Consider the following 27,230-nt stretch of genomic DNA (forward strand, 5'->3'; position numbering starts at 1 on the left):
TCTTCCCCAACCAAGGATCAAACCCATGTCCCCTGCATTGGCAGGAGGATTCTTAACCACTGATCACCAGGGAAGTTCCTATGTCATTTTATATAAGAGACTTAAGCATCCACAGATTTGGGTATCCAAGGCGGTCTTGGAACCAATCCCTCATGGATACCAAGAGGCTATTGTATTCTGTTAGAATCAGCCTGAGGCAAACAATAATAAGTGATGGAATAAATAACTGATAAATAATAAATAAGTGATGATATAACACATTCATTCAATTCATTGATGAGCCACTGGAATTTTATTCAGGTTTTCCCTGAATAAGTTCAGGCTGCTCGTTTCATTGCTCTGGGAAATATCATGTATGATACATTCATTTGGAGAAGGAAAAAAGAGTTGAGTTTGCCAGACAGGCGATATAGTCTAGTGGATTCAGAATTTGAATATTATTTCTGGCTCTGCTGCTGTCTTCCTTTATGACTAGGAGGAAAATCTCTGGGTGTTGCTAGTTTCGGTATCTGGGGATTGATAAGAAGATCACAAGCAGGGATGTTATAAGACAGTTTATTTCATGGGAAATTAAACAGAGCAAGTCTAATGAGAGACATGGGTTTATTAGTTATTTCTTTCTAGTGCTATTTTGTGTTTTAAGAGGACATTTAACACCTGAATAAATACACTGAGTTTCAGAAAATGTATCATATGCATATTATTTCATTTAACCCTTGAAATTAACCCAGGAGGTCATTCAGAATACTGATGCAGTTTCACAGAAGAAGAAACTGAAACACAGAAAGTTACTTTGTCACAAAATGAGTGAGCAGGGACATCCCTGGTGGTCCAGTGGTTAAGATTTCACCTTCTATTGTAGGGGGTACAGGCTTAACCCCTGGTGGGGGAAATGAGATCCCATATGCCTTGTGGTCAAAAGCACAAAAAGCAGACAAAAAAACCAGAAGCAATATTATAACAAATTCAATAAAGATTTTTAAAAAACAGCAAAAAGCAAAACCCTAATGAGCAGAAAAGCTCATTGGCCCAGGTTATTTGAATCCAGAGTCCTAATTCTTAGCTACGACATTTCTCCCTCTCACCTGGGGACAGAGATAATGAAGACCCACAGGAATAGGAGTATATGTAAAAATCTTGATATACCAAAAATAGATTTTCAGAGCACACTATGCAGGGGAGGGGGGAAGGGGGAGAAGAGGGGATGAGCAGGAAATCACTGATGCTAAGGTCTGAGAAGCATGTGATTAGGGCCTGCGAGGCCTGGCTGGAGAAGCCCTGTGAGTAGTAAGCAAAACTGCCAGTTTGAGCAAAAAAGTGTTCCAGGTTTGACGCTTCCAGTTTTACGTTTGGAACCCAGATTTTGGTTTGCTTTTCTGTTTGTTTGTTTTGTGGTGAGTTTGTTTTGTTCTGTTTTTAAGATGCTTGTCACAGCTGAGTATCATTTCCTTGGATGGGAAATGACACTATATGAAGTTTTATTTATTTCTGAATCTGCCTGTATCCTCCCTACCTAAATCTACATTTTTTCACTACTCCACCCCCTCCCACCTTTCTCATGGTTCCATCTGACTGTGTACGCAGTGCTGCTAAAATAACAGGCTCAGTCTCACCACTAGGCTTCACTCAGTCTCTCCCCACCTCACAGATGTGTCTGTGCCCCTATCTTTGCATAATACTTTATTATTTAAAGCCCAGCATATGTCCCAGCTACTTTATAAAGGCTACTCAACCCACACGGAACACACCCTATCCTGACCTCCCATGAAGCTTAATGTTCCACTCACCTAATTCTTTGCTTAATTTTTGCACTCTGCTCAATTTATATGCTGAGTCTCCCAAACCAGGTCAGATCTCATAAAAGACACGATGATTAATAGCACTGATGTCTGAGAAACTATACAGCATTTGGCCAAATAGAAGCATATGAAATTTAACTTAAAAAGTGACTTTTCCTAGTATGAAGATATTAACAATTAAACAATAAGCTTGTTTTTAGCATACATTTTATTATTAAAAGCTTTGAAATAATATTGTCTCTTTTAGACTTTCATGGGCTTCACAAATTTTAAATATTTTGCAATGTCTACTTGATATTTCTGTTACAATTTTAAAATTTTAAATATTTAATAATAACCATGGTAAGTACTCAATAACTTGTTTTGTACATTCTTTTCTAAGTGGAGAGATTCATTAAGCCAAGACAGCATAGAGCTGAATAGAAGTGGCAAAGAGAAGGGAAATTGGAATTGTCAATGGGGCTGCAGTTTGATATTTAGTGGTATCCCATTTTAAGTGTTAGTTGCTGGCTTGAAAATTCTTCAAGAAAGTCTTTGACCAGCAGGACAATTCATTTTCAATAAAAGACTTCCTTCCTACTTCATTGATGGAATTAAGACTATATATAGGTGTGATTGTTTTTCCTGTTTTTAGACCTAACCCCATAAACAGAAACAATGGTAACAAAAAAGCTGACTCCCTGATTAGAGAGTATATTCGGATGATCTTTATTTTGTAGTAACACGGGATGACGTGTTAGTGAGCACACCAACATGGCACCCATCCTCTCCCAGTAGTTGACTGCATCCTCCGTCGTACCTTTCCTCACACCCCTACTCCTGTGGGCCTGGCTGAACCCGGGAGGCAGGTGTAGCTGATTAGGGGCTTCCCTGTTCTCCAGCCTTTGACTCTCAGCTCCCTCCTTACCACTCTGAAGACGTTAGCTCCACCCACATCATCTGGTCCTGAGGGCCTCTCTCTCCATTCCGAGTTTTCAGAAGATGGTTCTTGGATGCTGGTGAAGTGAAAGCAAGGTGGTGAGTTTTCCCCAAACAAATAATTAAACTTTGGCTGATGGTGGCTCTTAGTCATTGAAGGTCAAGAAAATCTTCCTCTGAATGGGGCAAAAGCAACTTCAGCCGTCGCTAAGTTCTAACCTTCCATTCAATGTGTCTGTTGTGAATGAGACAAACCTCCAAAATTGATATAACAGGGTTCAGTGGAGCTCTTTGAAAGTTTGAAACACCTCTAGGAAAAAAACCCAAAACACTGAAAGAAATTGGGAGAAAAAGCTGAGTGGCTAAAAGTGATAAAGCTAGTTTCCCTTAAAATGTTGCTTTGGAGATCCCAGAAGTGTTTTTTTGAAGGCTTTGGGATAGGTTAAAGCACTGAATTGTTGTTTACAGTCTTGGCTATTTGGAATGTGTGTTAGGAGAATGTAATTTTGTGGTTTTGTTGACTGTAAGAATGTAGGAGCACCTGAGTTCTTGGAGTTAAGATTTACCATAGATTTTTCCCCTGGTCTCTGAGAAGAAAATCAGACTTCATATAACAAGAACTGAAACAGAAGAACACAGTTTTCAGAAGCATAATGTGTGACTGTGCTATTTCGGGAATTGTTCCAATATGAGATGTTTATAATAAGCTTGGTATGACCCAGCCAAGGAGCTTAATATAACAAGGTTAACTGAGTGGTGGGAGGAGAAGGTTCCAGCTTGCAATTATTAGTAATGAAAAAGGTTTGCAGATGACAGACTCACTGAGCATTTACTAAATCTGGGACTTGTGGTTTGCAAATCATTTTGATTAACAGCTGCTACCATGTATCTGGAGAGGGCAGGAAAACGTGTTGCTATTTTATCACATTAAATACTAGTCAAAGAGAGACTAAAACAGTGTAATTTGGCAAAAATAAAATTTACTGATTGAGTAGAAATCCATGCTCTGCTCTCCCATTGGGCTGCTAAAGATGAGTTTCCCGGGAACATCTCAGTGAACAGATGTTTCTTCTTATGTGTTGATGAAGAGTTTACTGGCATCTGATTGTTACTAAAGGACTCTTTTGGCAAAAGGAACCCCTTTTTTATCTATCTACATATACATATATACTTATATTTTTTACGTACATTAATTAAGGGCTTTGCATTAATTAAGCCACCAAGTGGTACTCACTTGGGTGAGTCATGAAGGATTTCATAATTAAGTAACAAATGATTCTTAAGCCTACTTGATCTTAAGTTTTGAAGTTCAATGTTCAAGCAATAACTATTAATAAAGGGAGAAAAAATTTAAATGGTTGGTAAAGAAAAGATAATTACATTATCCACATAATCTTTCTTGAGTCAGAGTTTGATTCAGAAGGCTTCCTAAAATTCTTCAAGGATGCTATTTTTTTATCTCTGTATAAATCTTAATGTCTTTCTTTGAGAAGAAATCCAACTGTTTCTTAGTTATTGAAGAATATGGATATTGAAAACACAAATTATGCTCTAATATTATAAGTTCCTATGGAAGAGGAGATATTATCTATATTATACATACATGGTGAATTTATTCTAATCTATTGAAGGCTTCTTTAGGAAGTCCAAACAGATAGGTTAGTGTGGGACTCTGTAGTTATATCACTGATGAAAATAACCTTCCTTTAGATAAGAAACCACGTTTGTTTATAGATGTTGCTATGCATCAGAGGCTTTTAATTATTGCTTTATAGTTTTAGATCAGAGAGATGATTGAAAAGTGTTGAATCAAGACCTTGAATAGGTGCAACAAGGCAATTCAGGCAATAATAATAATGACACTCATTCTAGAAAGGAGGACAATGGGTCATAAGTCAAACAATAGGAGAAATAAATAAAATTAGTAAAATAACTTGTTTGGATAATCTCTAATATTATTTTATATTACATTTATCTAATGTAAACTCAGAAATATGCTGTAGGAATATATATCTGGATATAGATGTAACTATGTAGATATAGGAAATGTAATATAGATATAGGGAATAGAATAAATGTAAATATATAGATATAGGGAATGGCATCCAGTCCCATCTCTTCATGAAAAATAGATGGGAAATAATGGAAACAGTGACAGAATTTATTATTTTGGGCTCCAAAATCACTGTAGATGGTGACTGTAGCCATGAAATTAAAAGCCGCTTGCTCCTTGGAAGAAAAGCTATGACCAACCTACACAGCATATTAAAAAGCAGAGACATTACTTTGCCAACAAAGGTCCATCTAGTCAAAGCTATGGTTTTTCCAGTAGTCATGTTTGGATGTGAGAGTTAGACTGTAAAGAAAGCTGAGCACTGAAGAACTGATGCTTTTGAACTGTGGTATTGGAGAAGACTCTTGAGAGTCTCTTGGACTGCAAGGAGATCAAACCAATCAATCCTAAAGGAAATCAGTCCTGAATATTCATTAGAAGGACTGATGCTGAAGCTGAAGCTCCAATACTTTGGTCATCTGATGCAAAGAACTGTATCATATGAAAAGACCCTGACACTGGGAAAGATTGAAGGTGGGAGGAGAAAGGGACAACAGAGGATGAGATGGTTGGATGGCATCACCAATGCGATGGACATGAGTTTGAGTAGGCTCTGGGAGATGGTGATAGACAGGGAAGCCTGGCGTGGGCAGTCCATGGGGTCCCAAAAAGTTGGACATGACTGGGCAACTGAACTGAACGGAGGGAGTGGACAAGGGATTTTTGAGTCCACTTCTTAATTTTCTGTTCACAACCTTAGATTTAGCAAACAATATATGTAGCATTATGCGTAGCACATGCCACATAATAGATGCTCCAATTTTTCCCTATCCTTAACTCCCAAACTAGAATAACCCCTATTATATTCTCTCACAGCCCTGGCACTTTTCTTTCCTAGTGTGTAATTATTTATTATTCTAGGCTTTAGGGTTGCTAGATTTAGCTAGTTAGAACTGCCAGATGCCCAGAGAAATTTGAGTTTTAGATAAACAACAGATAATATTTCAGTATAAGTTTTTCCTGTGCAACTTTTTGATGCACATGATGTACTTATACTAAAAAAATTAGCCATTGTTTATTGGAAATTCAAATTTTATTTGGCATCCTGGGTCTTTTTTTTTTTTTTGGCTGCATCGGATCTTAGGTGTGGAGCATGAGCTCGAGTAGTGGCATGCAAGCTCACTTGTCCTGTGGCATATGGGACGTTAGTTCCCCGACCAGGGATCAATCCCTAGTCCCCTGCACTGGAAGGCAAATTCTTGCACCCTGGACCACCAGGAAAGGCCTGGGGGTCCTAGATTTAATCTGGCAGTCTTCGTAGCTTCCTTCTTACATGTGCATCTCTCAGAGACCTAAAGTTTTAGGAGAGCAGATATTCTGTTTTGCTCATGATCGTACCCCCTGTTTCTACTAGGTTTAGCACATTTTTAGGTAGTTAATGGATATTCATTGAATGCCTAAAAGGATGAGTGGTATAGAGTACAATGAAGGTTCAGAGAATTTAAAAATAAAACAAACCAATGGAATTTCTTCAGGTGTACCATCTTTACACAGTATTCAACCAACAAAACAGATAAATAAGGAAATTCTTCGTAAAAGACAGACACCAAGCACCTGATTCTACAAGTACAATTAACCTTCAGTTTTTAATTTTCATTAGTACTCTTTCAAAGATAGTTATTGAAAGCAAGTCAGACTTGTATTTTTCAGTGTTATGGCAGATTGCAGTGGATCTAAAAGTAAAAAAAAAAAAAAAAAATTTGGACAGGATGGACAGGAGATATTTCCATGCCATATATGGAGAAAGTGGCACAAATTTTGAAATCTTGATCATCACATCTTACTTATTGAACTCCCACAAATGTTCTGCTCTATATTAGAAAAAGCAAAACAAGTTAATCTTGTGAAGCTCTGTTAGCTCATGAAGAGCCGGTGCCTTAGGTGTGCTTTTTCTAAGGTTTGGTTTAATAAACCATGGAGCAGGGCTTGCTTAGGTGAGTCATGGAAGTTTAGGAAACAGATGGTAGGAGGAGAAAAATGCCTCAGAAAAGCAAATAGAAATGTGGTGTCTTATATGCTAGGAACATTCATCTGGACCCATCACAGATGCCCACGAGGGAAGCCTTTCACTGGGGCTTGAACAGCAACCCACACTGAGGTTCACAGATGTTCTCATGGAGATTGATGGGTCTGGGAGTCTGAGGTTCCAGTTCTAGGGCTTCTATTAGTCCCAGGCTCAACCTGTCCCTGATTCACTGGCTGTAGAAGAGAAAAATAGTCACAGTACATTGAGAACACTGACAGATACTTCACTGTTGTTCAGTCGCTTAGTTGTGTCTGACTCTGTGCAACCCCATGGACTTCAGCACACCAGGCTCCTCTGTCCTCCACTTTCCCCCAGAGTTTGCTCAAATCCATGTCCATTGAGTCGGTGATGCTATCTAATCATGTCATCCTCTGCCATCCCCTTCTCCTTTTGCCTTCAGTCTTTGCCAGTATCAGGATCTTTTTCAATGAGTCAGCTCTTCACATCAGGTGACCTAAGTATTGCAGCTTCAGCATCAGTCCTTCCAATGAATATTCTGGGTTGATTTCCTTTAGGATTGACTGGTTTAATCTCCTTTCACTTCAAGGGATTCTCAAGAGTCTTCTCCAGCACCACAGTTTGGAAGCATCAATACTTCAGTACTCAGCTTTCTTTATGGTACAAAGCTCACATCCGTACATGACTACTGGAAAAACCATAGCTTTGACTAGATGGACCTTTATTGGCCAAGTGATGTTTCTGCTTTTTAATACGTTGCCTAGGTTTGTCATAGCTTTCCTTCCAAGGAGCAAGCATCTTTTAATTTCATGGCTGCAGTCACCATCCATAGTGATTTTGGAGGCCAAGCAAAGAAAATCACTGCTTCTCACTTTTCCCCCTTCTATTTGCCATGAGGGATGGGACCAGATTCTGTCTTAGTTTTTTGAATGTTGAGTCTTTAAGAAGGTTGTTAATTGACATGGGGAAGTCAGATGGCTCCTGCCGTGTCCCCACCACAGTCAGCTGTAGATTTGGAGTGCCAGGCAGGCCCTCTTCTGTCATTACTATTGCTTCACTTCCAACCTCCTAGCTGAGCAATGAGACGCTCCCATTTGGCCAGGGGAAATTTTCCAGAAAGAGTGGTAGTTACAAGTCTTTGAGCCAACACTCACTATAGCTAGGGAACAAGTCCACAAGCCTTGTGGAGTATCAATGCTGCCAACAGTAATGTATTGAGAATCTAAAAGAGAATCACACCATGACTTTTGTATACAAGAATTAAAAACATTTTTGAGGAGGCAGTGAGTATACACATTTAAAACAGCCCAAGAATAGAAGGCAAAATCTAATTAAATGACAGAATATACAGTACAATTATACATCCTTGGAGAGAACAGAAAGAAAGCTTGAGTCAAGTGCGTATACACTGATTCCAGAATTTCAGTAGGAGAATGTGTTTTAGGCTTGACATTGAAAGATTAGCCTTGAATAGAAGAAACGGAGTGGATTGCAGAGTGACAGCATAAAGATTCAAAGATGATTGTTACCTTAAATGGTGAAGGGTTCTGTTGATGGAAACTTCTTTAGGTGGAACTGGTGGCTATTATCTTGACGTACAATGAACCAGACTGAGATTTGGAGCATCTTCTTCCTAGTCTTTCTAAATGCCCCTTTGTTTATTTTCTGTTAGGGGACTTTTTAAAAAGAATCACAAATAGAAGCTTTTTTAAAAATTTTATTTATTTTAATTGGAGGCTAATTACTTTACAATATTGTAGTGGGTTTTGCCATACATTCACATGAATCAGCCATGGGTGTACATGTGTCCCCCATCCTGAACCCCCCCTCCCACCTCCCTCCTCATCCCATCCCTCAGTGTCACCCCAGTGCACGGGCCCTGAGCACCCTGTCTCATGCATCGAACCTGGACTGGTGATCCATTTCACATGTGGTAATATACATGTTTCAATGCTATTCTCTCCAATAATCCCACCCTCACCTTCTCACACAGAGTCCAAAAGTCTGTTCTTTACATCTGTGTCTCTTTCGCTGTCTCGCATACAGGGTCATTGTTACCATCTTTATAAATTCCATATATATGTGTTAATATACTATATTGGTATCTTTCTTTCTGACTTACTTCACTCTGTATAATAGGCTCCAGTTTTATCCACCTCATTAGAAAATAGACGTTTTTGTTAAGGTTCTAGAAATAATAACTTTCAAACTCTTTGTAACTATTCAACTATTTATAACTATTCAATTTATTGTAACTCTTTGCATAGATTAAATGTTACCAGTTTAGGCACAATTTTGGATTTATTTCCAAGTTCTGTAGTTGCTGTGTTATAAGAAGTTGAGATCATGCTTTTTAAAGGTGCTACCATTAAACAAAATTCTGCTGAAGTCAGACACTCCTTGGCACAGATCTTAGAGATGTGACCATCAGCAAGTTACTTGACCTTTTTGAGCCTTAATTTTATTATCTGTGAAAAGGGGATATTTCTACACATCTGACAGGGCTTGTGTGAAGTTTGGACATTATATATGCAAGATACTTAAAGAGGTATTTATTAAGTTCTCAAAAGATAAGAATCAGAGTAGGTACTCAAATGGGAGCTTTCATATCATCACTATCATCATATTTGATGTATAAGTGAAGAGCAATGTTGTCTACCCTCTCAAGCAAGACTGTATGGGTTCAAATGTGGACTCCAGCACTTATCTAAGCTGACTTTGGGTGTGTCCCTTAATCTCTTTGTGCCTGAAAAAGGAGATAATAGCAATACTTGCCTCACAGAGTTGTTTTAAGATGCGATGAGTTCGCAGCACTGTTTATAATAGCCAGGACATGGAAGCAACCTAGATGTCCATCAGCAGATGAATGGATAAGAAAGCTGTGGTACATATACACAATGGAGTATTACTCAGCCATTAAAAAGAATTCATTTGAATAGTTCTAATGAGGTGGATGAAACTGGAGCCTATTATACAGAGTGAAGTAAGCCAGAAAGAAAAATACCAATACAGTATACTAACGCATATATATGGAATTTAGAAAGATGGTAACAATAACCCTGTGTACGAGACAGCAAAAGAGACACTGATGTATAGATCAGTCTTATGGACTATGTGGGAGAGGGAGAGGGTGGGAAGATTTGGGAGAATGGCATTGAAACATGTACAATATCATGTATGAAACGAGTTGCCAGTCCAGGTTCAATGCACGATACTGGATGCTTGGGGCTGGTGCACTGGGACGACCCAGAGGGATGGTATGGGGAGGGAGGAGGGAGGAGGGTTCAGGATGGGGAACACATGTATACCTGTGGCAGATTCATTTCGATATTTGGCAAAACTAATACAATATTGTAAAGTTTAAAAATAAAATAAAATTAAAAAAAAGTACATTGAAAAAAAGCAAAAATAAAATAAAATAAAATAAAATTTTAAATAAAAAAATTAAAAATTAAAAAAAAAAAAGATGTGATGAGTTGATACATACAAAGAACTTAGTACTTTGCCTGGATCATGGGAAATACTTCCTATTTGTTAGCTATTATTTCTAGAAATTTGAGTCCCAGAGTTAAACATGTGGAAATCTGTTTAAAGCAATTGTTTAAATAACAAAGACCTACAGTATAGCACAGGGAACTATATTCAATGTATTGTAATAACCTATAATGGAAAAGAATCTGATAAAGAACATATGATATATTTTAAGTTGCCCAAAAAGTTCATTTGGATTTTTCTGTAAGATGTTACAGAGAAACCTGAATGAATTATTTATTTGTTTGTTTGTTTTTGGTTGTGCGGGTCTTTGTTTCTGCATGCGGGCTTTTCTCTGGTTACTGTGAGCAGGGGCTACTCTCTGGTTGCAGTGCTTGGGCTTCTCATTGGGGTGGCTTCTTCCTTTGTGGAGCACAGGCTCTAGGCTGTGTGGGCTTCAGTGGTGGGCTCAGTAGTTGTGGTTCCTGGGCTCTAGAGCATAGGCTCCATAGCTGTGGTGCACGGGCTTAGTCGCTCTGTGACATGTGGAATCTTTCCGGGCCAGGGATTGAACCTGTGTCTCCTGCAGGTGGATTCTTTATCACTGAGTCACCAGGGAAGCCACCAAACAAACTTTCTGGCCAACCCAGTGTATGTGTAACTGAACCACTTTGCTGTGCACTTGAAACTGACACAACATGGTAAATCAACAATACTGTTTTTAAAGCAATTCTTGTAAAGACAGTGGTTTAAAGACATCTTGATCCCCCCAAAGTTGGTTTGGGAATAAATAGCCTATTGCTCCATTATTGTTAGGACAGTGTTAACTGAAAAACATGTCTATATTTTGCCTGTACTTTAGCCACTTCCCCTCTCTCACTGGAGGAAAGTCCGCAATGGCCTCTGCAAAGAAGGTAGCTGAGAAGCGGCATAACCCCGTGGAAAGCATCTGTAGAAAACTGCGAGCCATCCAAAAGAGAGAAGACATTTCTGATCCCATCCGACAGATTATCAAATACCAGTCTAGCAGTTTTGACAGCCCACAGACTAATCCCAAGAAGGATTTTGAAGAGGTACTGAAGAAAATGATGGCTGCTCACGTCCCTCTGCCTGACACGCTCTTCTTGAGTCCTGAGAAAGATGGCACCTTCCCTTCACAGTCTCAGAGAGTGTCTCCAAGAACCCCATCCGTTTCTCATCTCAGCTCTCCTGAGAATGCAACATACTCTCTTATCCTCGCAGGTTCTGAAAATATCTCAAGGCCAAGATCACAGAGCTCCCAGAATTACACATCTTTGACACCGCAGATCATGAAAAGGGAGCTCTTTGCTAACAAGGATTTGACTAACTATTGTAGTGGAAATGATTTTAGTACCTTAGCACTTGATTTTGATTCCACCTCTGATCAGAGCTCTACTCCTCAGGATTCCGTGGTGAAAAAATTATCTCCGAATGAAGAGGGTAAATATTTATCTTTTAATGTTTGTTCTTCCAATAAAGCAAGGAGCATATGACTCTGAGAGTGCCTGATCTAAAATGAAGTATGAAACTTGATGGAAGCATCCATCTTTCCCTTAAAATTTTCTTTCTCTCAACAAAAATCTTATATCTGCAACATCAGTATTTTCTATGCTTTCAAATATAAACCTGATAGCAATTCTAGATTATATTTTCAATCATAATCATTGATATTTTTCTACTGACCTGAAAACAAACTTTCTCCTGGGCAAATTAGAATGTCATGATAGAAATACATAGATATATGGGAGTTAAAATTCATATACTTCCAACGTGCCTTGCTTAAAATTAACATTTTAGCATTTTTCCCTCTTTGTATGTGAGAGAAACATGTAAGAAAGTGTAGCGCCAATAAGGTACACCAGGAAACAATGCAAATTCTGTAGGCCAAGTTCAATGAAATTTTGGAAGTCTATTTAGGGAATTGCTTACAGAATCCCATGTATGATGGACCCTAAAAAGCAATGTAAAATGATACATTTTCTGTATAGCTAGTGTTTACTTTCCCTCTGTTTTCTTTATTTTATTTATTTTTTTTAAATTTTATTTTATTTTTAAACTTTACATAACTGTATTAGTTTTGCCAAATATCAATATGAATCCACCACAGGTATACATATTCTTATTTGTGTCAACACTATTTGCTTTTTCACAGGGTGCTTTTTTTTAAAAAAAAAAAAAAAACAGGTAAAGATAGCTTTATTTCCCCCAATTGCATTATAGTAACTGAAACCTATCCATTCTGGCACATGAGTTTATTCAAACATATATTCTTCATAGGACTAAACTGTCTTAATCCGTTGAGCACCTCATTATATTATACCACTTCCTTCACAGTGCCAGAAGTTGTAAGCAATATAACTAAAGTAATATCCAGAAGTAACAACTTTTTTACTACAAATATTTGCATACATTTCCTTGTATAAATGTTCACTTGTCATCAAAAATGCAAAATTAATTTTATCTATCTCACTGTTCCAGTCATGTCAATCATTATTAACCTGTCATAAAATTGCACAGTGGCAATACCTTAGAGATGTACCAGCGCTGGCAAGAATAGGGATAACACACTGTAGCCCGTTCAACTTTCTCTCTCGACTCTGCCAATGAAAAGTACCTGCCCGCATAATAGAAATGAATCTCAATTTCGCCTTCTCTCTCACCTCACAGAGCGCTTTTACTATCACAGGACAATAAAGCTCAGTTCCCTCTTCATCTTCTCTCCTTTTGTTCCACCTTTGTAAAACTTGAAAGGGAACATGAATAATCAAAGATGCTTCAAGACCACTTTTTTCTTGATCTATTCACGTTAAGGAACCAGTATTGTGGGCTGCTCTTTATTTTAATATTTGAAACATAACCATATACGTGAAAGTATATGTTAGTCACTCAGTCAAATCTGACTCTTTGTTAAAATAGTAACTAAGCATGTTAGCACATAAAAGCATCTGGATTTGCAAACTTTTTCTTCTGATAGGGTGGAAACAAGGAACTGATGATGGCAAGGAAGATGTAACCTCTAGCAACACCAGGACCTATGAAGAAGAGTTGCTTAGGAGTATTTTTAATATATGTGACTCCAAACGCAGAGGTTAGTTGAAAGTTTTCTGCTCAGATTTTCACTGATACTCATCCACTCATGCTTTCTGTTGTGAGAGAAAGGGAAATGGTTTATGTGTATCTGTGTATCTGTGTCTGTACATAGGGCAGGTGCAACCTAATTTGGGAGGGGCAATGGCTGTTTAGATGTTGGTTAATTTCGTTCTGCCTGTTTTATATATTTTGCCAGAGTCTTGAATGATTTTACTGAGCTTATCATCAATTTTACCAGCTGCAGTCACTGACTGGAACTATTTACATCTCATAGGTGTTGCCTCACAAGAAATACATACTTCATATACATAAAACCGCTGTACAAATTTAGCTCCAATTTTTAAGTCAATTTTAGATTTTCACTTCTGTTTTTCTTAGAGACATGCTTTTTTTAAAATTTCCGCAAGTAATGTTTAGCATGTCAATGGTTCATGATCACTGTAACAAAATTAATAATATGGAGAAAAGAAAGGAAAAAAGAACTCATCCGTTATCCTGTTTCCCTGAGTAACCGCTGTTAATGATTCATAGTATAACCTGCCCCCACAAATTGCTTGGTCCATATGGTTTCCTTTCATTTGGATTAAAACTTTTTTATTATAGAAACTTTCAAACATATACAGAAGTGGAGAGGGTATTATGACCCTTATGTATATGTCATAAATAATGATGTCTCATTTTTCCTCCACTTTCCTCTGCTCCACTCTGGATTGTTCCTGTTGTTGTTCGGTTGCTAAGTTGTGTCTGACTCTTTGTGACCCCATGGACTGTAGCCCACCAGGCTCTTCTGTCCTCCGCTATCTCCCACTTAGTCTGGATTGCTGCTAAGTTGCTTCAGTCGTGTCCGACTCTGTGCGACCTCATAGATGGCAGCCCACTAGGCTCCTCCATCCCTGGGATTCTCCAGGCAAGAACACTGCAGTGGGTTGCCATTTCCTTCTCCCATGCATCAAAGTGAAAGTGTAGTCACTCAGTCGTGTCCGACTCCTAGTGACCCCATGGACTGCAGCCTACCAGGCTCCTCCGTCCATGGGATTTTCCAGGCAAGAGTACTGGAGTGGGGTGCCATCGCCTTCTCCAAAGTCTGGATTAGTTTGAGGCAAGTCTAAGACATATTATTTCCTCCGTAAACATTTATTTTAGATACAGCTATACAATGCCTTTTAAAATTTTTTATTTTTAACTTATATTATTGGGGTATAATTGTTTTCAATATTGTGTTCATTTCTGCTGTACAGCAAAGTGAGTCAGCTATATGTATACATAGATACCCTCCCTGTGGAGTCGCCCTCCCACCCCCACATCCTACCTCTTTAGGTCACTGCTGAGCACTGAGCTGAGCTCCCGTGCTATACATAACTTCCCACTAGCTGTCTATTTTACACATGTACAATGTTATTTTTATGACCAAAAATGTAATGTAATTTTTAAATATCAAATACCTTACCAACATTCAAGTTTTCTCATTTGTATGAGAAATTTATGTTTTCTTAAACAGTTTATTTGTTTAAATTAGTATCCAAGAAAGGGTTGTTCATTGTTATTGGTTATCTGGCTTATCCATCTGTTCCTTTTTCATTCTTTTTGTATTTTAAGTCATTTGTTAATGAAACTGGCTCTTTTATCTCCTCATTTTCTCCAATCTGAATTTTAGTGATTGTGGGGCCATAGCAATACAACCTGTTTTTTGTCCCCTACATTTAGAGGCTTGATCAGGTAAATGTTTTATATCTTTTTTTGGGCAAGACTCTGTATAGATGGTGTATTTTGTATTTTTTTTTTTTTTTTTTTGCTACATCAAGTGGCAGGCATGTGGGATCTTAGTTCCTTGACCACGGATCAAACCCTCACCCCCTGCATTAGAAGCATGGAGTTTTAACCACTGGACAGAGGAGTCACAGTATATGTACTTTTATCGAAAGACAAAACTATTTGAGAGTGAAGGCCTAGATTTATTCTTTCATTAGATGATGTGAAGGTTAGTAGTTTATCATTCCTTCTTACTTTATCAACTGGAATATCTATAAAGAGAAACTCTATGCTGCTTATCAGTTTTATAAGGCTGTGGCTGAGTCTTGTTTCCCAGAGGAAAGGCCAGATAAAAGTTTGATGGTGTTTCTAATTGAAAATAAACTCCAGATACTGTGTTTCTTTACCCTGAAGTACATCAGTATGTATTTCCTACAAAGAAGAACATTTGCTTGCATAGCTGCAGAACAATTATCCAAATTAGGATATTTAACATTGATATGATACTGTTATCTAATTTAAATGTCTGTATTCAAATTTTGTCTAGTTCCCCAAAATATTCTTTATAGCTTTTTTGTTTTCTGGTCCAGGATCAAATTCAGAATCACACACTGTGTTTAGTTTTCACATCTCTTCAATCTCCTTTTATCTGGAGTAAGTCCTCAGATTCCTTGCCTTTTATGACTTTGAAATTTTTGAAGACTATATGCCAGCTACTTTGTAGAATGTCTGATATTTCCTCTTGTTTATTCAGGCCGTACATTTTCGCAGGCACACTACAGAAATGATGTTATGCTCTTCTCAGTACAATATACCAGGATTTTTAACTTTGATCCCTTGATTAGTGTGGTATCTGCCAAATCTCTGTCTTGTAAAGTTACTATTCTCCTTTGTAATGTCTGTACAAAATGAATCCGTTGATCTAAGAAAGCAATGGAAAATTTTAAGCCAAAGTGAGGACTATAATCCAGGAACAGCCTTTCAGAAAACTCGGAGAACCATTCTGCCTGTTAAAAGTCGGAGCACATGTTTGAGACAGAACGCTGTACATTAAATGGTGTACATATTATTAATGGTTTACACAATCTGGATCTAAGCATATAAGGTGAGTAGTGAGTCATGGGTCATCCTAGCTCCTTATAAGAAGGAAGGTTATCTTTTTAGGGGTTGTCTTGTTGATGCTAGGATAATGTTGCTCTTTATGGTTGAGCAGGTATTTCTGCCGATGGGGATGTTTGGTTGATGCAAAATGCAGATACACAATGCATAGTAGAGGGGAGAGGGGAGCACAAAGAGCAGAGAAAATGTTTAGTGCTTAAGTTTTCCTTGACTAGCCTTAGCAGTTTCATCTGTGGCTTAAGTAGGGAATTATCTGCTTTAGGTGGCAGAATTCATTTCTTGCTCTTATAGGACTGAAGACTTCAGAGTCTTGCTACTGTCAGCTAGACAGTTTCTTGCTAGCTGCACCTCCGAATATAGGAAGCCCCTAATATGGCAGATTTTCTTCTTCAAAGCCAGCAAGGGAGTGACTCCAGCAAGATAAAAGTTTGAAAGTGTTAGTAACTAAGTTGTGCCAACTCTTTGGAGACTCCATGGACTATAACCCACCATGCTGCTCTGTCCATGGGATTCTCCATCCAAGAATACTGAAGTGGGTTGCCAGTTAATTCTCCAGGGGATCTTCCTGACTCAGGGATTGAACCCAGGTCTCCTGCATTGGTAGGCAGATTCTTTACTGCTGAGTCACCAGGGAAGCCCTAGCAAGATAGGCACTGTGATCTCATGTAAGTTAATCACACAACCATATACATGTATATCCTGTCCCCTTTGCCATATTCTACCGGTTAGAAGCAAGTCCCAGATCATGCCCACACTCGAGGGGAGGAGACTACACTAAGGTGTAAGCATTAGGAAGCAAGGATCATAAAGGGGAAGCCTGGAGTCTGTCCACCTCACTGCCACAGTATGGTTGCAAAAAATGGTTTAAGACCTTTTTTTGGTCATTATTTTCTCCTTAAGGTACATGCAATATATTCCCTAAATGTAAGTGGGAATGTTTCCAGCTTGCTTTATAATCTGCTTTTTCTTACTTAATAATTTTGAGTACTTATCTATGTCAATAATATATATTTTCTCTGTACTTTAGGGAGATGTAACATAATATATTTAAACAATATGTCTCAATTGGGTATTTTTTCTCTATTATGAAAAGCACAAAAATAACCATAATAAACCATAATGAACATTCTTATAGCAAAACATTTACCTGCACTCTTAATTATATCGGTAGGATGAATGGGACTTATTTATTCCTGGTAAGCCTCTCTGCATGGACAGGATCTAAGGAATTGTTTCCTGGAAGAAAATAAGGAAACTCCATTAAAGGGAGAACCAACAGGGTGTGTGTGTGTGTGTAAAATATATAAAGAGATATATTATAAGGAATTGGGGCTTCCCTGATGGCTCTGTGGTAAAGATCCACCTGCAATGCTGGAGACACAGGAGATGCAGGTTCAATCATTGGGAAGATCCCCTAGAGAAGGAAATGGCAAACCCACTCCAGTATTCTTTCCTGGAAAGTTCCATGGACAGAGGAGCGTGGTGGGCTACAGTCCATGGGGTCGCAGAGTCGGACACGACTGAGCGTGCAGGCACACATGCACAATTATAAGGAACTGGCTCACATGATTATGGAGGCAGGCATGTTCGAAGATCTGCAGGGTGAGTGAGCAAGCTGAAGATGGAGTCCCAGAGAGCTTATGATGGTTTCCTTCCAGTCAGTGTCCAAAGGCCTGAGAACCAGGAGACAACCTGTCCAAAGGTCAACGTCTGGAAACTGAAGAAGAGCTGATGTTTCTGTTCGAGTCCAAAGCTAGGAAAAAAGATAAGTCTTGGTTCCAAGGCAGTCATGCAGGAAGAATTGTCTCTCATTTGGGGAAAGGTCTGCCTTTTTGTTCTATTCAGGCCCACTTGCATTAAGGGACAGCAGCCTGTGTTAGTCTACCAATTTAAATCTTAATCTCTTTCAAAAACACCCTCACAGAAACAACCAGAATCATGTTTGACCAAATAACTGGGCACTCCGTCACCCAGTTGAGTTGACACATTAAAGAAACATCTCAGGAGATCTTTCTGGTTTTGAGGTATAAGATCAGATTTTAGAGCTTTAGTGAAGGAAAATGAGATATAGGGTCTTCTTTTTGACTTTCCAACTCTCCAATTATGCAAACAAGAGTAAAAATTATCTTTCTAAATAACTATTAAAATTTTATTTCCATTTCTTTCTGTCACAACCTAATGACATTTTCCATTAAATTAATGCATTCTTTAAAGTCATTCAGTTTCCTTTACAGCTCTTTTCTTAATTATGTACTAAGCTTATTCTTTTATTAAAAAAAATTTTTTTTCAAATATTATTGTCTCTACTTACCTCCTGGGGTAAGAATCTTCACCCTATCAAACTTCACCCTATCAAACTTCTACTTCCTTTTCCTTCCCTCTTTAAACTGCTAGCCCAAGGCAGGCCCTAGTTAAGAGTAGAAAAAATGTCTTATGCTTGAGGAAGACTGGTGTGTCAATTACTAACACAATCTGTATGACTTTAATTTCTGAATGTGATAGTAGGGCTGATTATATCCAAGAATGACTTTTCCACCCCTCCCTCTCCACCCCAAAGAGTCAAACTACTTACTTGAGGCTGAAAATTTCACCTAGGGCCAAGGAAATCCTTCCTTCACGAATGCTTTTTTAAAATATTTATGGGGATTTGGGGCAGGAGGAGAAGGGGACGACAGAGGATGAGATGGCTGGATGGCATCACTGACTCGATGGACCTGAGTCTGAGTGAACTCCGGGAGTTGGTGATGGACAGGGAGGCCTGGTGTGCTGTGATTCATGGGGTCGCAAAGAGTTGGACACGACTGAGCGATTGATCTGATCTGATCTAATCTGATTTATTTAAAAATATTTATTTATTTACTTGGCTGTGTCAGGCCTTAGTTGTGACATGCAGGATCTTCCCTGTGGCTCATGGGCTTCTTTAGTTGAGGTGCCAGGGCTCAGTAGTTGCTGTAGCTCAAGGGCTTAGTTGCTCCACAGCGTGTGGGATCTTAATTCTCTGACCAGGAATTGAACCCAAGTCCCCTGCATTGGAAAGTGGATTCTTAACATTGGATCACAAGGGAAGTCCCCACTAACTGTTTTTTAAGGAAAGAATGGGAGAGAAAAATAAAGTGGCATTTTTGACCACTTCCCACAAGTGATTATTGATTACATCTGTGTGTGTGTGTGTGTGTGTGTGCGTGTGTGCGTGCGCTCAGTTGCTCAGTCATGCCTGACTCTTTGTGACCCCCATGGACTGTAGCCCATCAGGCTCCTCTGTCCATGGGATTTCCCAGGCAAGAATACTAGAGAAGGTTGCCATTTCCTCCTCCAGGGGACCTTCCCAACCAAGGGATCGAATCCTCGTCTCTTGTGTCTTGCATTGCCAGGCGGATTCTTTATTGCACCATCTGAGAAGGCTATTGATTATATAAATCTTTCCTATTTGAATCTCACAACTCTGTGTAGCAGGCATCATTTCACAGATGAGGACACTGAGGCTCAAAGAGACTGAGTGATTTCCCCAGAGCCACACAGCTGATACAGTCCAGAGCCAAGATTTGACCCCAGCCGGTTAGACTCCAACCTTAAGGCCAGTGCTCTACTTTATGACATCAACTCAGCAGGATTGCGAGGGTTATAAGGCACATTTCCAGGACCCAAGGGACTTGAACGAGTTAAGCACCTCACTTAAAATCTTTTGCCACCTTTAAAAACTAACTTGACTTTCTTCTTCCTAAGGTTTAGTCAGAGTCACCAAAATAATAGATTATCTGAGACAGACAACTAGTCAAGGTTCTGAAGATGATGACCTCGAGGAGCTATGGATCATGCTTGATCCTGAAAAGAGAGATGTACATGTGAACCTGGAAACCTTCCAGGCCACTGTGAAGGAATGGATGATGGCTCACTGCAGAAACAAATGGTAATCATAGTCCCAGCAGGACGCGTCTTCAGGTTCTGATTTAACAATTGATTACAATGAATGTTAATCACTGTTTTTTGCACTGATAGGAAATACTATCTGATAGTATCTTCCTATTAACCCAAGAAATGAAAATCAAGAGAATATATTTTGTGCATCAGTTTAACAAAGGTTTAGACGAATGACTCTATCCCATGTTGTCAGGGAGGGAGGAGAAATAGGCCTTCTCCTTGTTTATAATACTGCAAGTTGGCACAGCTTTTCAATGGCAGTTTAGGAATGTATGGCTTCCCAGGTGGCTCAGTGGTAAAGAATCTACCGACAATGCAAGAGACGCAATTTGACCCCTAGGTGGGGAAGATATCCTGGAGGAAGAAAATGGCAACCCGCTCCAGTATTCTTAACTGAAAACCTTCATGGACAAGAGGAGGCTGGCGGGCTGCAGTCCATGGGGCTGCAGAGAGATAGACACGACTGAGAGACTGAGCACAGCACGAACATCAGAGCCTTAGAAATATGCAATGTGGTCAAATTATGTAACTTCAGGAAAGACAACCAATTGTATACTCTAATGTATATGCAGAATGTTGTTCATGATTATGATAAATGTAAGCAAACCAAATATTAAATAGTAGGTGGTTGGACAAATAAATGATAATACTTCCATACTAATTAGTCACTCAAAATTACAATTAAACAAATATTTGACAGGAGAAATATTCATATGTATTTATTTAAAATAATTGGCCATAGATCTGTGTATGTAGTACACGCCCCTATTTGTTGAGAAATAAAAATATGCACAGGAGAAAGTGGGAAGGAATATATGCCAAAATTATTATCTTTGCATGAAGACCTTAGCTTCTTTGTCTTATTTTCTTATGAATTTTCTACTTTTCCTAAAATATTTAGGCTTGATTGTATAATATAGATATCAGTAATCCATGGGTAAAGTGGAATGAGGGCAAAAGAGAAAATTTATTTTTATGACAAATATAAAGGAAAAGAAAAAGAACATGGGCGATATAAAAGAACAGAGACTCAGAAATGGTGATGGGTGCGGATCTATTAATAGGAATATGAGGACTGAGCTATTCTGCTCAGTCATCTTCTGATAACATCTCATGTTGAAACACAATAGGATGTAAGTACTAGTCTAGAGGCTTTTGTAGCTGCTCCGAAGAGATTATCTAAGGGTTTGGCAATTGCTAAGATTAGGCAGCAAAACTGAAATCATAATTCAAAGACTCTTGGAAAACAAATGGTCGAAGTGTTAATATGTTTATTTGGGGTGTCCTGGGCAGAAGTCTGTGAATAGGGTTCTCTAAATTTTAGGAGTGATATGCTCCAAACTACAATTAGTTCAAGTTCAACTTGGTTTTTCATGAGAAAGAGAAAAGAGCACCTTCAATGTGCCCCAAATTATTAGCTGTTCATGCCTTTCCTTCCTAATTCTCTAAGGCCCAACGTCTTGCTACCTCTACAAGTGTCTACTTAGTCCTCCAAATCATGTCAGCTTCCTAATCCATTGAGACTCCCATTGCCTAATTATAGCTATGTACATCATCACCTACTTATGCATTCATATTCTTTTCTTCCTGTTAGATTAAAGTTTATAGGAGGTAGAGACAATATGTTTCTTTTCTATGACTCTGTTTAAGAACAGTGTTGGGCTCCAAATTGTGGCCAAATGGGTAGATGGTTTTAAAATTCAGAAAGACCAACATCAGTAAGAAAATACAGAACACATCTGAAAAGTTGGCTAAGCTTTGGTTTGACAAGGAATGCTAACTCACTGGTCTTGTTTTTTGGCCACAGGGAAGGAGAGAATAATGGATCAAGCAGCACAATGGTTGATTCTGCTTTTGAACAGGACAGCATAAAATCATGTGAAGCAAGTATGTATGTGTTTCTTTGGGATTGTTCTGTCAGTTTATTGTGGTTTGGAGGAATGGATTTTTTTTATAAAACTCTCTTGTGTGTATTTCAGTTAAGATGACCACAGATATAACAGATTCTTCATCATGGAACTTCAAGGGGTTGGGTGGAGACTTGCCTAAAGGAGTCTTGTAAGCATTCTTACTTACAGTGTTTTCTCAAGTGCCTCAACTTTTCTTATGGATTTTCTTATTTCATAGATCTATGTATTTTATTTTATTTCTGGGCTTTCCTGCTGTCTCTGACAGTAAAGAATCTGCCTGCAATGCAGGAGTTCAGTTCAGTTCATTTCAGTCACTCAGTGGTGTCCAACTTTTTGTGACCCCATGGACTGCAGCATGCCAGGCTTCCCTGTCCATCACCAACTCCCAGAGCTTGCCCAAACTCATGTCTATTGAGTTGGTGATGCCATCCAATCATCTTATCCTCTGTTGTCCCCTTTTCCTCCTGCCTTCAATCTTTCCCAGCAGTAGGGTCTTTTCCAGTGAGTCAGTTCTTTGCATCAGGTGGCCAAAGTATTGGAGCTTCAGCATCAGTCCTTCTAATGAATATTCAGGACTGATTTCCTTTAGGATGAACTGGTTTGATCTCCTGGCAGTCCAAGTGACTCTCAAGAGTCTTCTCCAACACCACAGTTCAAAAGCATCAATTCTTTGGCACCCAGCCTTCTTTATGGTCCAACTCTCATATATGACTACTGGAAAAACCATAGTTTTGACTAGACAGGCCTTTGTTGGCAAAGTAACATTGGCAAAGCAATGCAGGAGACCCGGGTTCAATCCCTGGGTCTGGAGGATCTCCTGGAGAAGAGAATGGCAACCCACTCCAGTATTCTTGCCTGGAGAATTCCATGGACAGAGGAGCCTGGTGGGCTATAGTTCATGAGATCTCAAAGAGTCAGACATGACTGAATGACTAACACTTTCAACTTTTTCAAGTATTTTATTTATGGTAAAGTCACTTAGCTCTGCTTGTGTGCATGTGTGGTAGGGCTAACATAATTTATTTTTAACTCTTAGCTATTATATCCTAATTGCATTAGAAGTAGTTTCACTGGGAACACAAATTGTAAAAGATTATGAAGTGTCACATAAATGAACATTTTCTCACTCATGAAAACTTTATCCTTCTTTGACTTCATGTGTTTTCCATGCACAGCAATTTCCATCGTACGTAGAGTTATGACATTGACCTTAAGCTCTTTGGGGGGTTGTTTTTTTTTTTTAGTTGGAGTGTAATTGCTTTAATGTTGTATTAGTTTCTATTGTACAATGAAGTGAATCAGCTATATGTATACCTATATCCCTCTCTCTTGGCTGTCCCTCCTATCCCACCCATCTAGGTCATTTTAGAGCACCAAGCTGAGTTCCCTCTGCTTTACAGCAGGTTCCCACTAGCTAGCTATTTTACACATGGTAGTGTATATATGTCAATCCTTATTACTTCTTCAATAGATACTTTTAGATATGAATGAGAAAAGCTGTTTTCTGCTACACATGAGTTTAGATATTAAGGAGAAGTGACTCTGTTCTTTACTTTTATTTTGAAAAAAATTTTTTGGCTGAGCCAACATGTGGCTTGTGGAATCTTAGTTCCCCGACCAGGGATTGAACCCATGTCTCTGCTTTGGAAGCTCAGTGAACCTGTCCTTCCTTGTTTTATCTTTGCCACTTCAGGTTTATCTGTGCGAAAAATGTGGACTAGGAACCATGTAGCCAACCTATGCTAAACTCTAGGAAAAGATGGCAAAGAAGAGGAGGCCTGGGACTCCTTGAAAAACACAGTTCAGACTCTCAAAGGGTTTAGGATCAAATGTCAGGGCAAGCGTGACAGCTACAAATATTAACAAACTGTAGAAAATACTAGGAACCATGAGTACTAAATTGTGAGCTACAGGCTACAATGATAAAACTCGAGGAATTATTTCCTAGTTAAAGGCCTGTTGAAACCGGCCAAGATTTCTGATTGAAAGCATCCAGTGTCAATTTATTTCAGGATTTTCCATAACCCAGGCAGAAGTAGGAACTCTTCAGTGTTGATAGAGACAGAAGTTGGGAGCAAAGTGAAGAGGAAGAAATGAAAGCTGTAAAAGTTGATTTCACAAGTGGCAGATGCTAAATATCTGGCAATTTTGGAGAAATCTTTGGTGTTATTGTAATAAGTGCTTGAATAAATACTGTGTATGTGAACTATGTTTATGAGGATGAATGAAAATAAAGTAGAAAATCTTCTTTATTTGTTTATTTTTGGTTGTGCTGGATCTTCATCACTGCATGTGCGTTTTTTCTAGTCGTGGCAGTTGGAGGCTATTCTTTGTTGTGGTGCACGGGCGTCTCACTGTGGTGGTTTCTTTCTTTCACACAGCAAAGGCTCTAGGCAAGTGGGCTTCAGGAGTTACAGCATAAGAACTCAGTACGTTGTGGCACGCGGGGCCTAGCCTGGGAGGGCTTTGGCAGTTGTGGCCTACAAGGCTTAGTTGCTCTGCAGCATGTGGAATCTTCCCAGACCAGGTATTGAACCTGTGTCCCCTACCCTGACAGACGGATTGTTAACTACTGGACCAACAGGGAAGTCCTCACAGGAATATTTAATCTTGTTTGGGCTTAACCATAAGCCTTACTTTGACTGGAAGGGATTAATGATGTTGAAGTTTATGCTCATTCATCCTTTTACCCACAGAGAGGTGCCTGATTTGATTACCTATATAGCAGACCTGCATTTCAACAAACAGAAATTGGAAGAGGAAAATAATAAATTGAAATTGGCATTAGAAAACTTGGAAGAAGCAAACAGAGAGTTATCAGAGGACTGTACTGAACTGCGCCTTCGGGTAAAAAGGTGAGCCGTGGTGTGGGTACTGTGTGCTGGGAATTTTCAGTTCCTTTTCCTTTTTTTAAAAAAAATAAATTTGGGTTGTCCCAGTGGGATGACCCAGAGGGATGGAATGGGGAGGGAGGAGGGAGGAGGGTTCAGGATGGGGAACACATGTATACCTGTGGCGTATTCATTTTAATATTTGGCAAAACTAATACAATTATGTAAAGTTTAAAAATAAAATAAAATTAAAAAAATAAAAAATAAAAAACAATAACAACAACAAAAATAAAATAAAATAAATAAATTTGTTTTTTATTGAGATACAAGTCACAAAGCAGAAGAGTCACCCTGTTGACGGAGAAGGCAATGGCACCCCACTCTAGTACTCTTGCCTGGAAAATCCCACGGACGGAGGAGCCTGGTAGGCTGTAGTCCATGGGGTCGCGAAGAGTCGGACACGACTAAATGACTTCACTTTCACTTTTCACTTTGATGCATTGGAGAAGGAAATGGCAACCCCCTCCAGTGTTCTTGCCTGGAGAATCCCAGGGACGGGGGAGCCTGATAGGCTGCCGTCTCTGGGGTCGCACAGAGTCGGACACGACTGAAGCGATTTAGCACCAGCAGCAGCAGCACCCTGTTGAGGTATACAATTAGTTTCGTGTTTTTTTAGTATATTTACAACGCTATTCACATGATCTAATTCCAGTTTTTCACAAGTATATCCACATGATGTATTCACATGATATCAAGTATATTCATGTGATCAGGACATTTTCATCACTCCAAAAAGAAATCCCATACTGATTAACAGCCACTCCCCATGTCCTCCCTTCTCAGCCCCTGGCAACCACTAATCTACTTTGTATGTCTATGGATTTGTCTATTCTGAACATTTTCATATTCATGGAATCATACAGTATGTGACTTTTGTGTCTGGCTTCTTTCATTTAGAATCACATTTTCAAAGTTCATCCATGTTGAAGCATATATTGCTATTTCATTCTTTTTTATGACTGAATAATATTCCATTGTATAAATATACCTCAGTCTGGACATTTGGGTTAGCACCACTTTTTGGCACTTAAAAAAGCTGCTGTTATGAACATTTGTGTGCAAGTTTTTATGGGGTCATATGTTTTCTGTTTTCTTGGTTATGTATCTAGAAGTGAAATTTCTATACTTTTTAAGACCTATACTTTGGTCTTCCCTGGTAGTTCAGTTGGTAAAGAATCCACCTGAAATGTAGGAGACCCTGTTTCGATTCCTGGGTCAGGAAGATCCACTGGAGAAGTGATAGGCTATCCACTCCAGTATTCTTGGGCTTCCCTTGTGGCTCAGCTGGTAAAAAATCTACCTGTAATGTGGGAGACCTGGGTTTGATCCCTGGGTTGGAAAGTTTCCCTGGAGAAAGGAAAGGCTATCCACTCCAGTATTCTGGCCTGGAGAATTCCATGGACTGTATAATCCATGGGGTCACAAAGAGTTGGACATGACTGAGTGACTTTCACTTACAACCTATACTTTAGGGCTACCTAGGTAGCACTGGTTGTAAAGAACTTACCTGCCAGTACAGGAGACGTAAGAGACACAGGTTTAATCCCTGGGTCTGGAAGATCCCATGGAGAAGGAAATGGTCACCCACTCCAGTATTCTTGCCTAGAGAATTGCATGGACAGAGTAGCCTCGCAGGGTACAGCCCATAGCGTCACAAAGAGTCAGACATGACTGAAGCAACTTAACATGCATGCATGAAACTTATACTTTGCATTTTGAGGAACTGCCACACTTTTCCAAAGTTCCAAAGCAACTTTGGAAAACAGCTTTATTTTCCCACCAGTAAAACAACTTTACTTTCCCATCAGCAACGTTTGTTAGTTCTTATCTAGCAATGATGTTCTCTATGTCCTTCAAGTCACTGTGTAAGACCAATATGCGTACAGGTCAAGTGTAAATCTATCCCAACATTCAGTGGTTCACTAGAACTCTACTTATGCAAAGTTCCATGCTAAGTATTATGAGAGATTCATTGATGAGTCAGGTTCAAAATGTGCCCTCAGGGTACCTGTTTGGCCACCTGATTCGAACAGCTGACTCATTGAAAAAGACCCTGATGCTGGGAAAGATTGAAGGCAGAAGGAGAAGAGGGCAACAGAGGATGAGATAGTTGGATGGCATCACCAATTCAATGGACGTGAACTTGGGCACATTCTGGGAGATGGTGAGGGACATGGAAGCCTGAAGTGCTGTAGTCCATGCAGTTGCAAAGAGTCAGACATGATTTAGAGACTGAACAGCAACAGG

At 39.1% G+C, this 27,230-nt stretch overlaps 1 protein-coding gene across 13 annotated transcripts in view; it reads left to right on the plus strand.

The window, feature by feature from the left end:
• Positions 1–1,260: 1,260 nt before the first annotated feature.
• The window catches only part of IRAG2 (inositol 1,4,5-triphosphate receptor associated 2), a 110,032-nt gene continuing 84,062 nt past the window's right edge, over positions 1,261–27,230 (plus strand). For 2 of the 13 annotated variants that reach the window (XM_055572127.1, XM_055572136.1), the window contains exons 1-7: positions 1,781–2,816; positions 11,148–11,746; positions 13,281–13,394; positions 19,988–20,171; positions 21,990–22,069; positions 22,162–22,240; positions 24,789–24,947. In XM_055572127.1, coding sequence (XP_055428102.1) covers positions 11,182–11,746; positions 13,281–13,394; positions 19,988–20,171; positions 21,990–22,069; positions 22,162–22,240; positions 24,789–24,947 — 1,181 coding nt within the window. In that variant the 5' untranslated portion in view covers positions 1,781–2,816; positions 11,148–11,181. Of the gene's footprint in view, positions 1,395–1,755; positions 2,817–10,966; positions 10,987–11,147; positions 11,747–13,280; positions 13,395–19,987; positions 20,172–21,989; positions 22,070–22,161; positions 22,241–24,788; positions 24,948–25,260; positions 25,348–27,230 lie in introns of those variants that run through there. The other 11 variants (XM_055572106.1, XM_055572088.1, XM_055572097.1 and 8 more) reach the window with 11 other exon arrangements.

This window comes from Bubalus kerabau, chromosome 1, assembly GCF_029407905.1.
Source record: "Bubalus kerabau isolate K-KA32 ecotype Philippines breed swamp buffalo chromosome 1, PCC_UOA_SB_1v2, whole genome shotgun sequence".
NCBI lineage: Eukaryota > Metazoa > Chordata > Mammalia > Artiodactyla > Bovidae > Bubalus > Bubalus kerabau.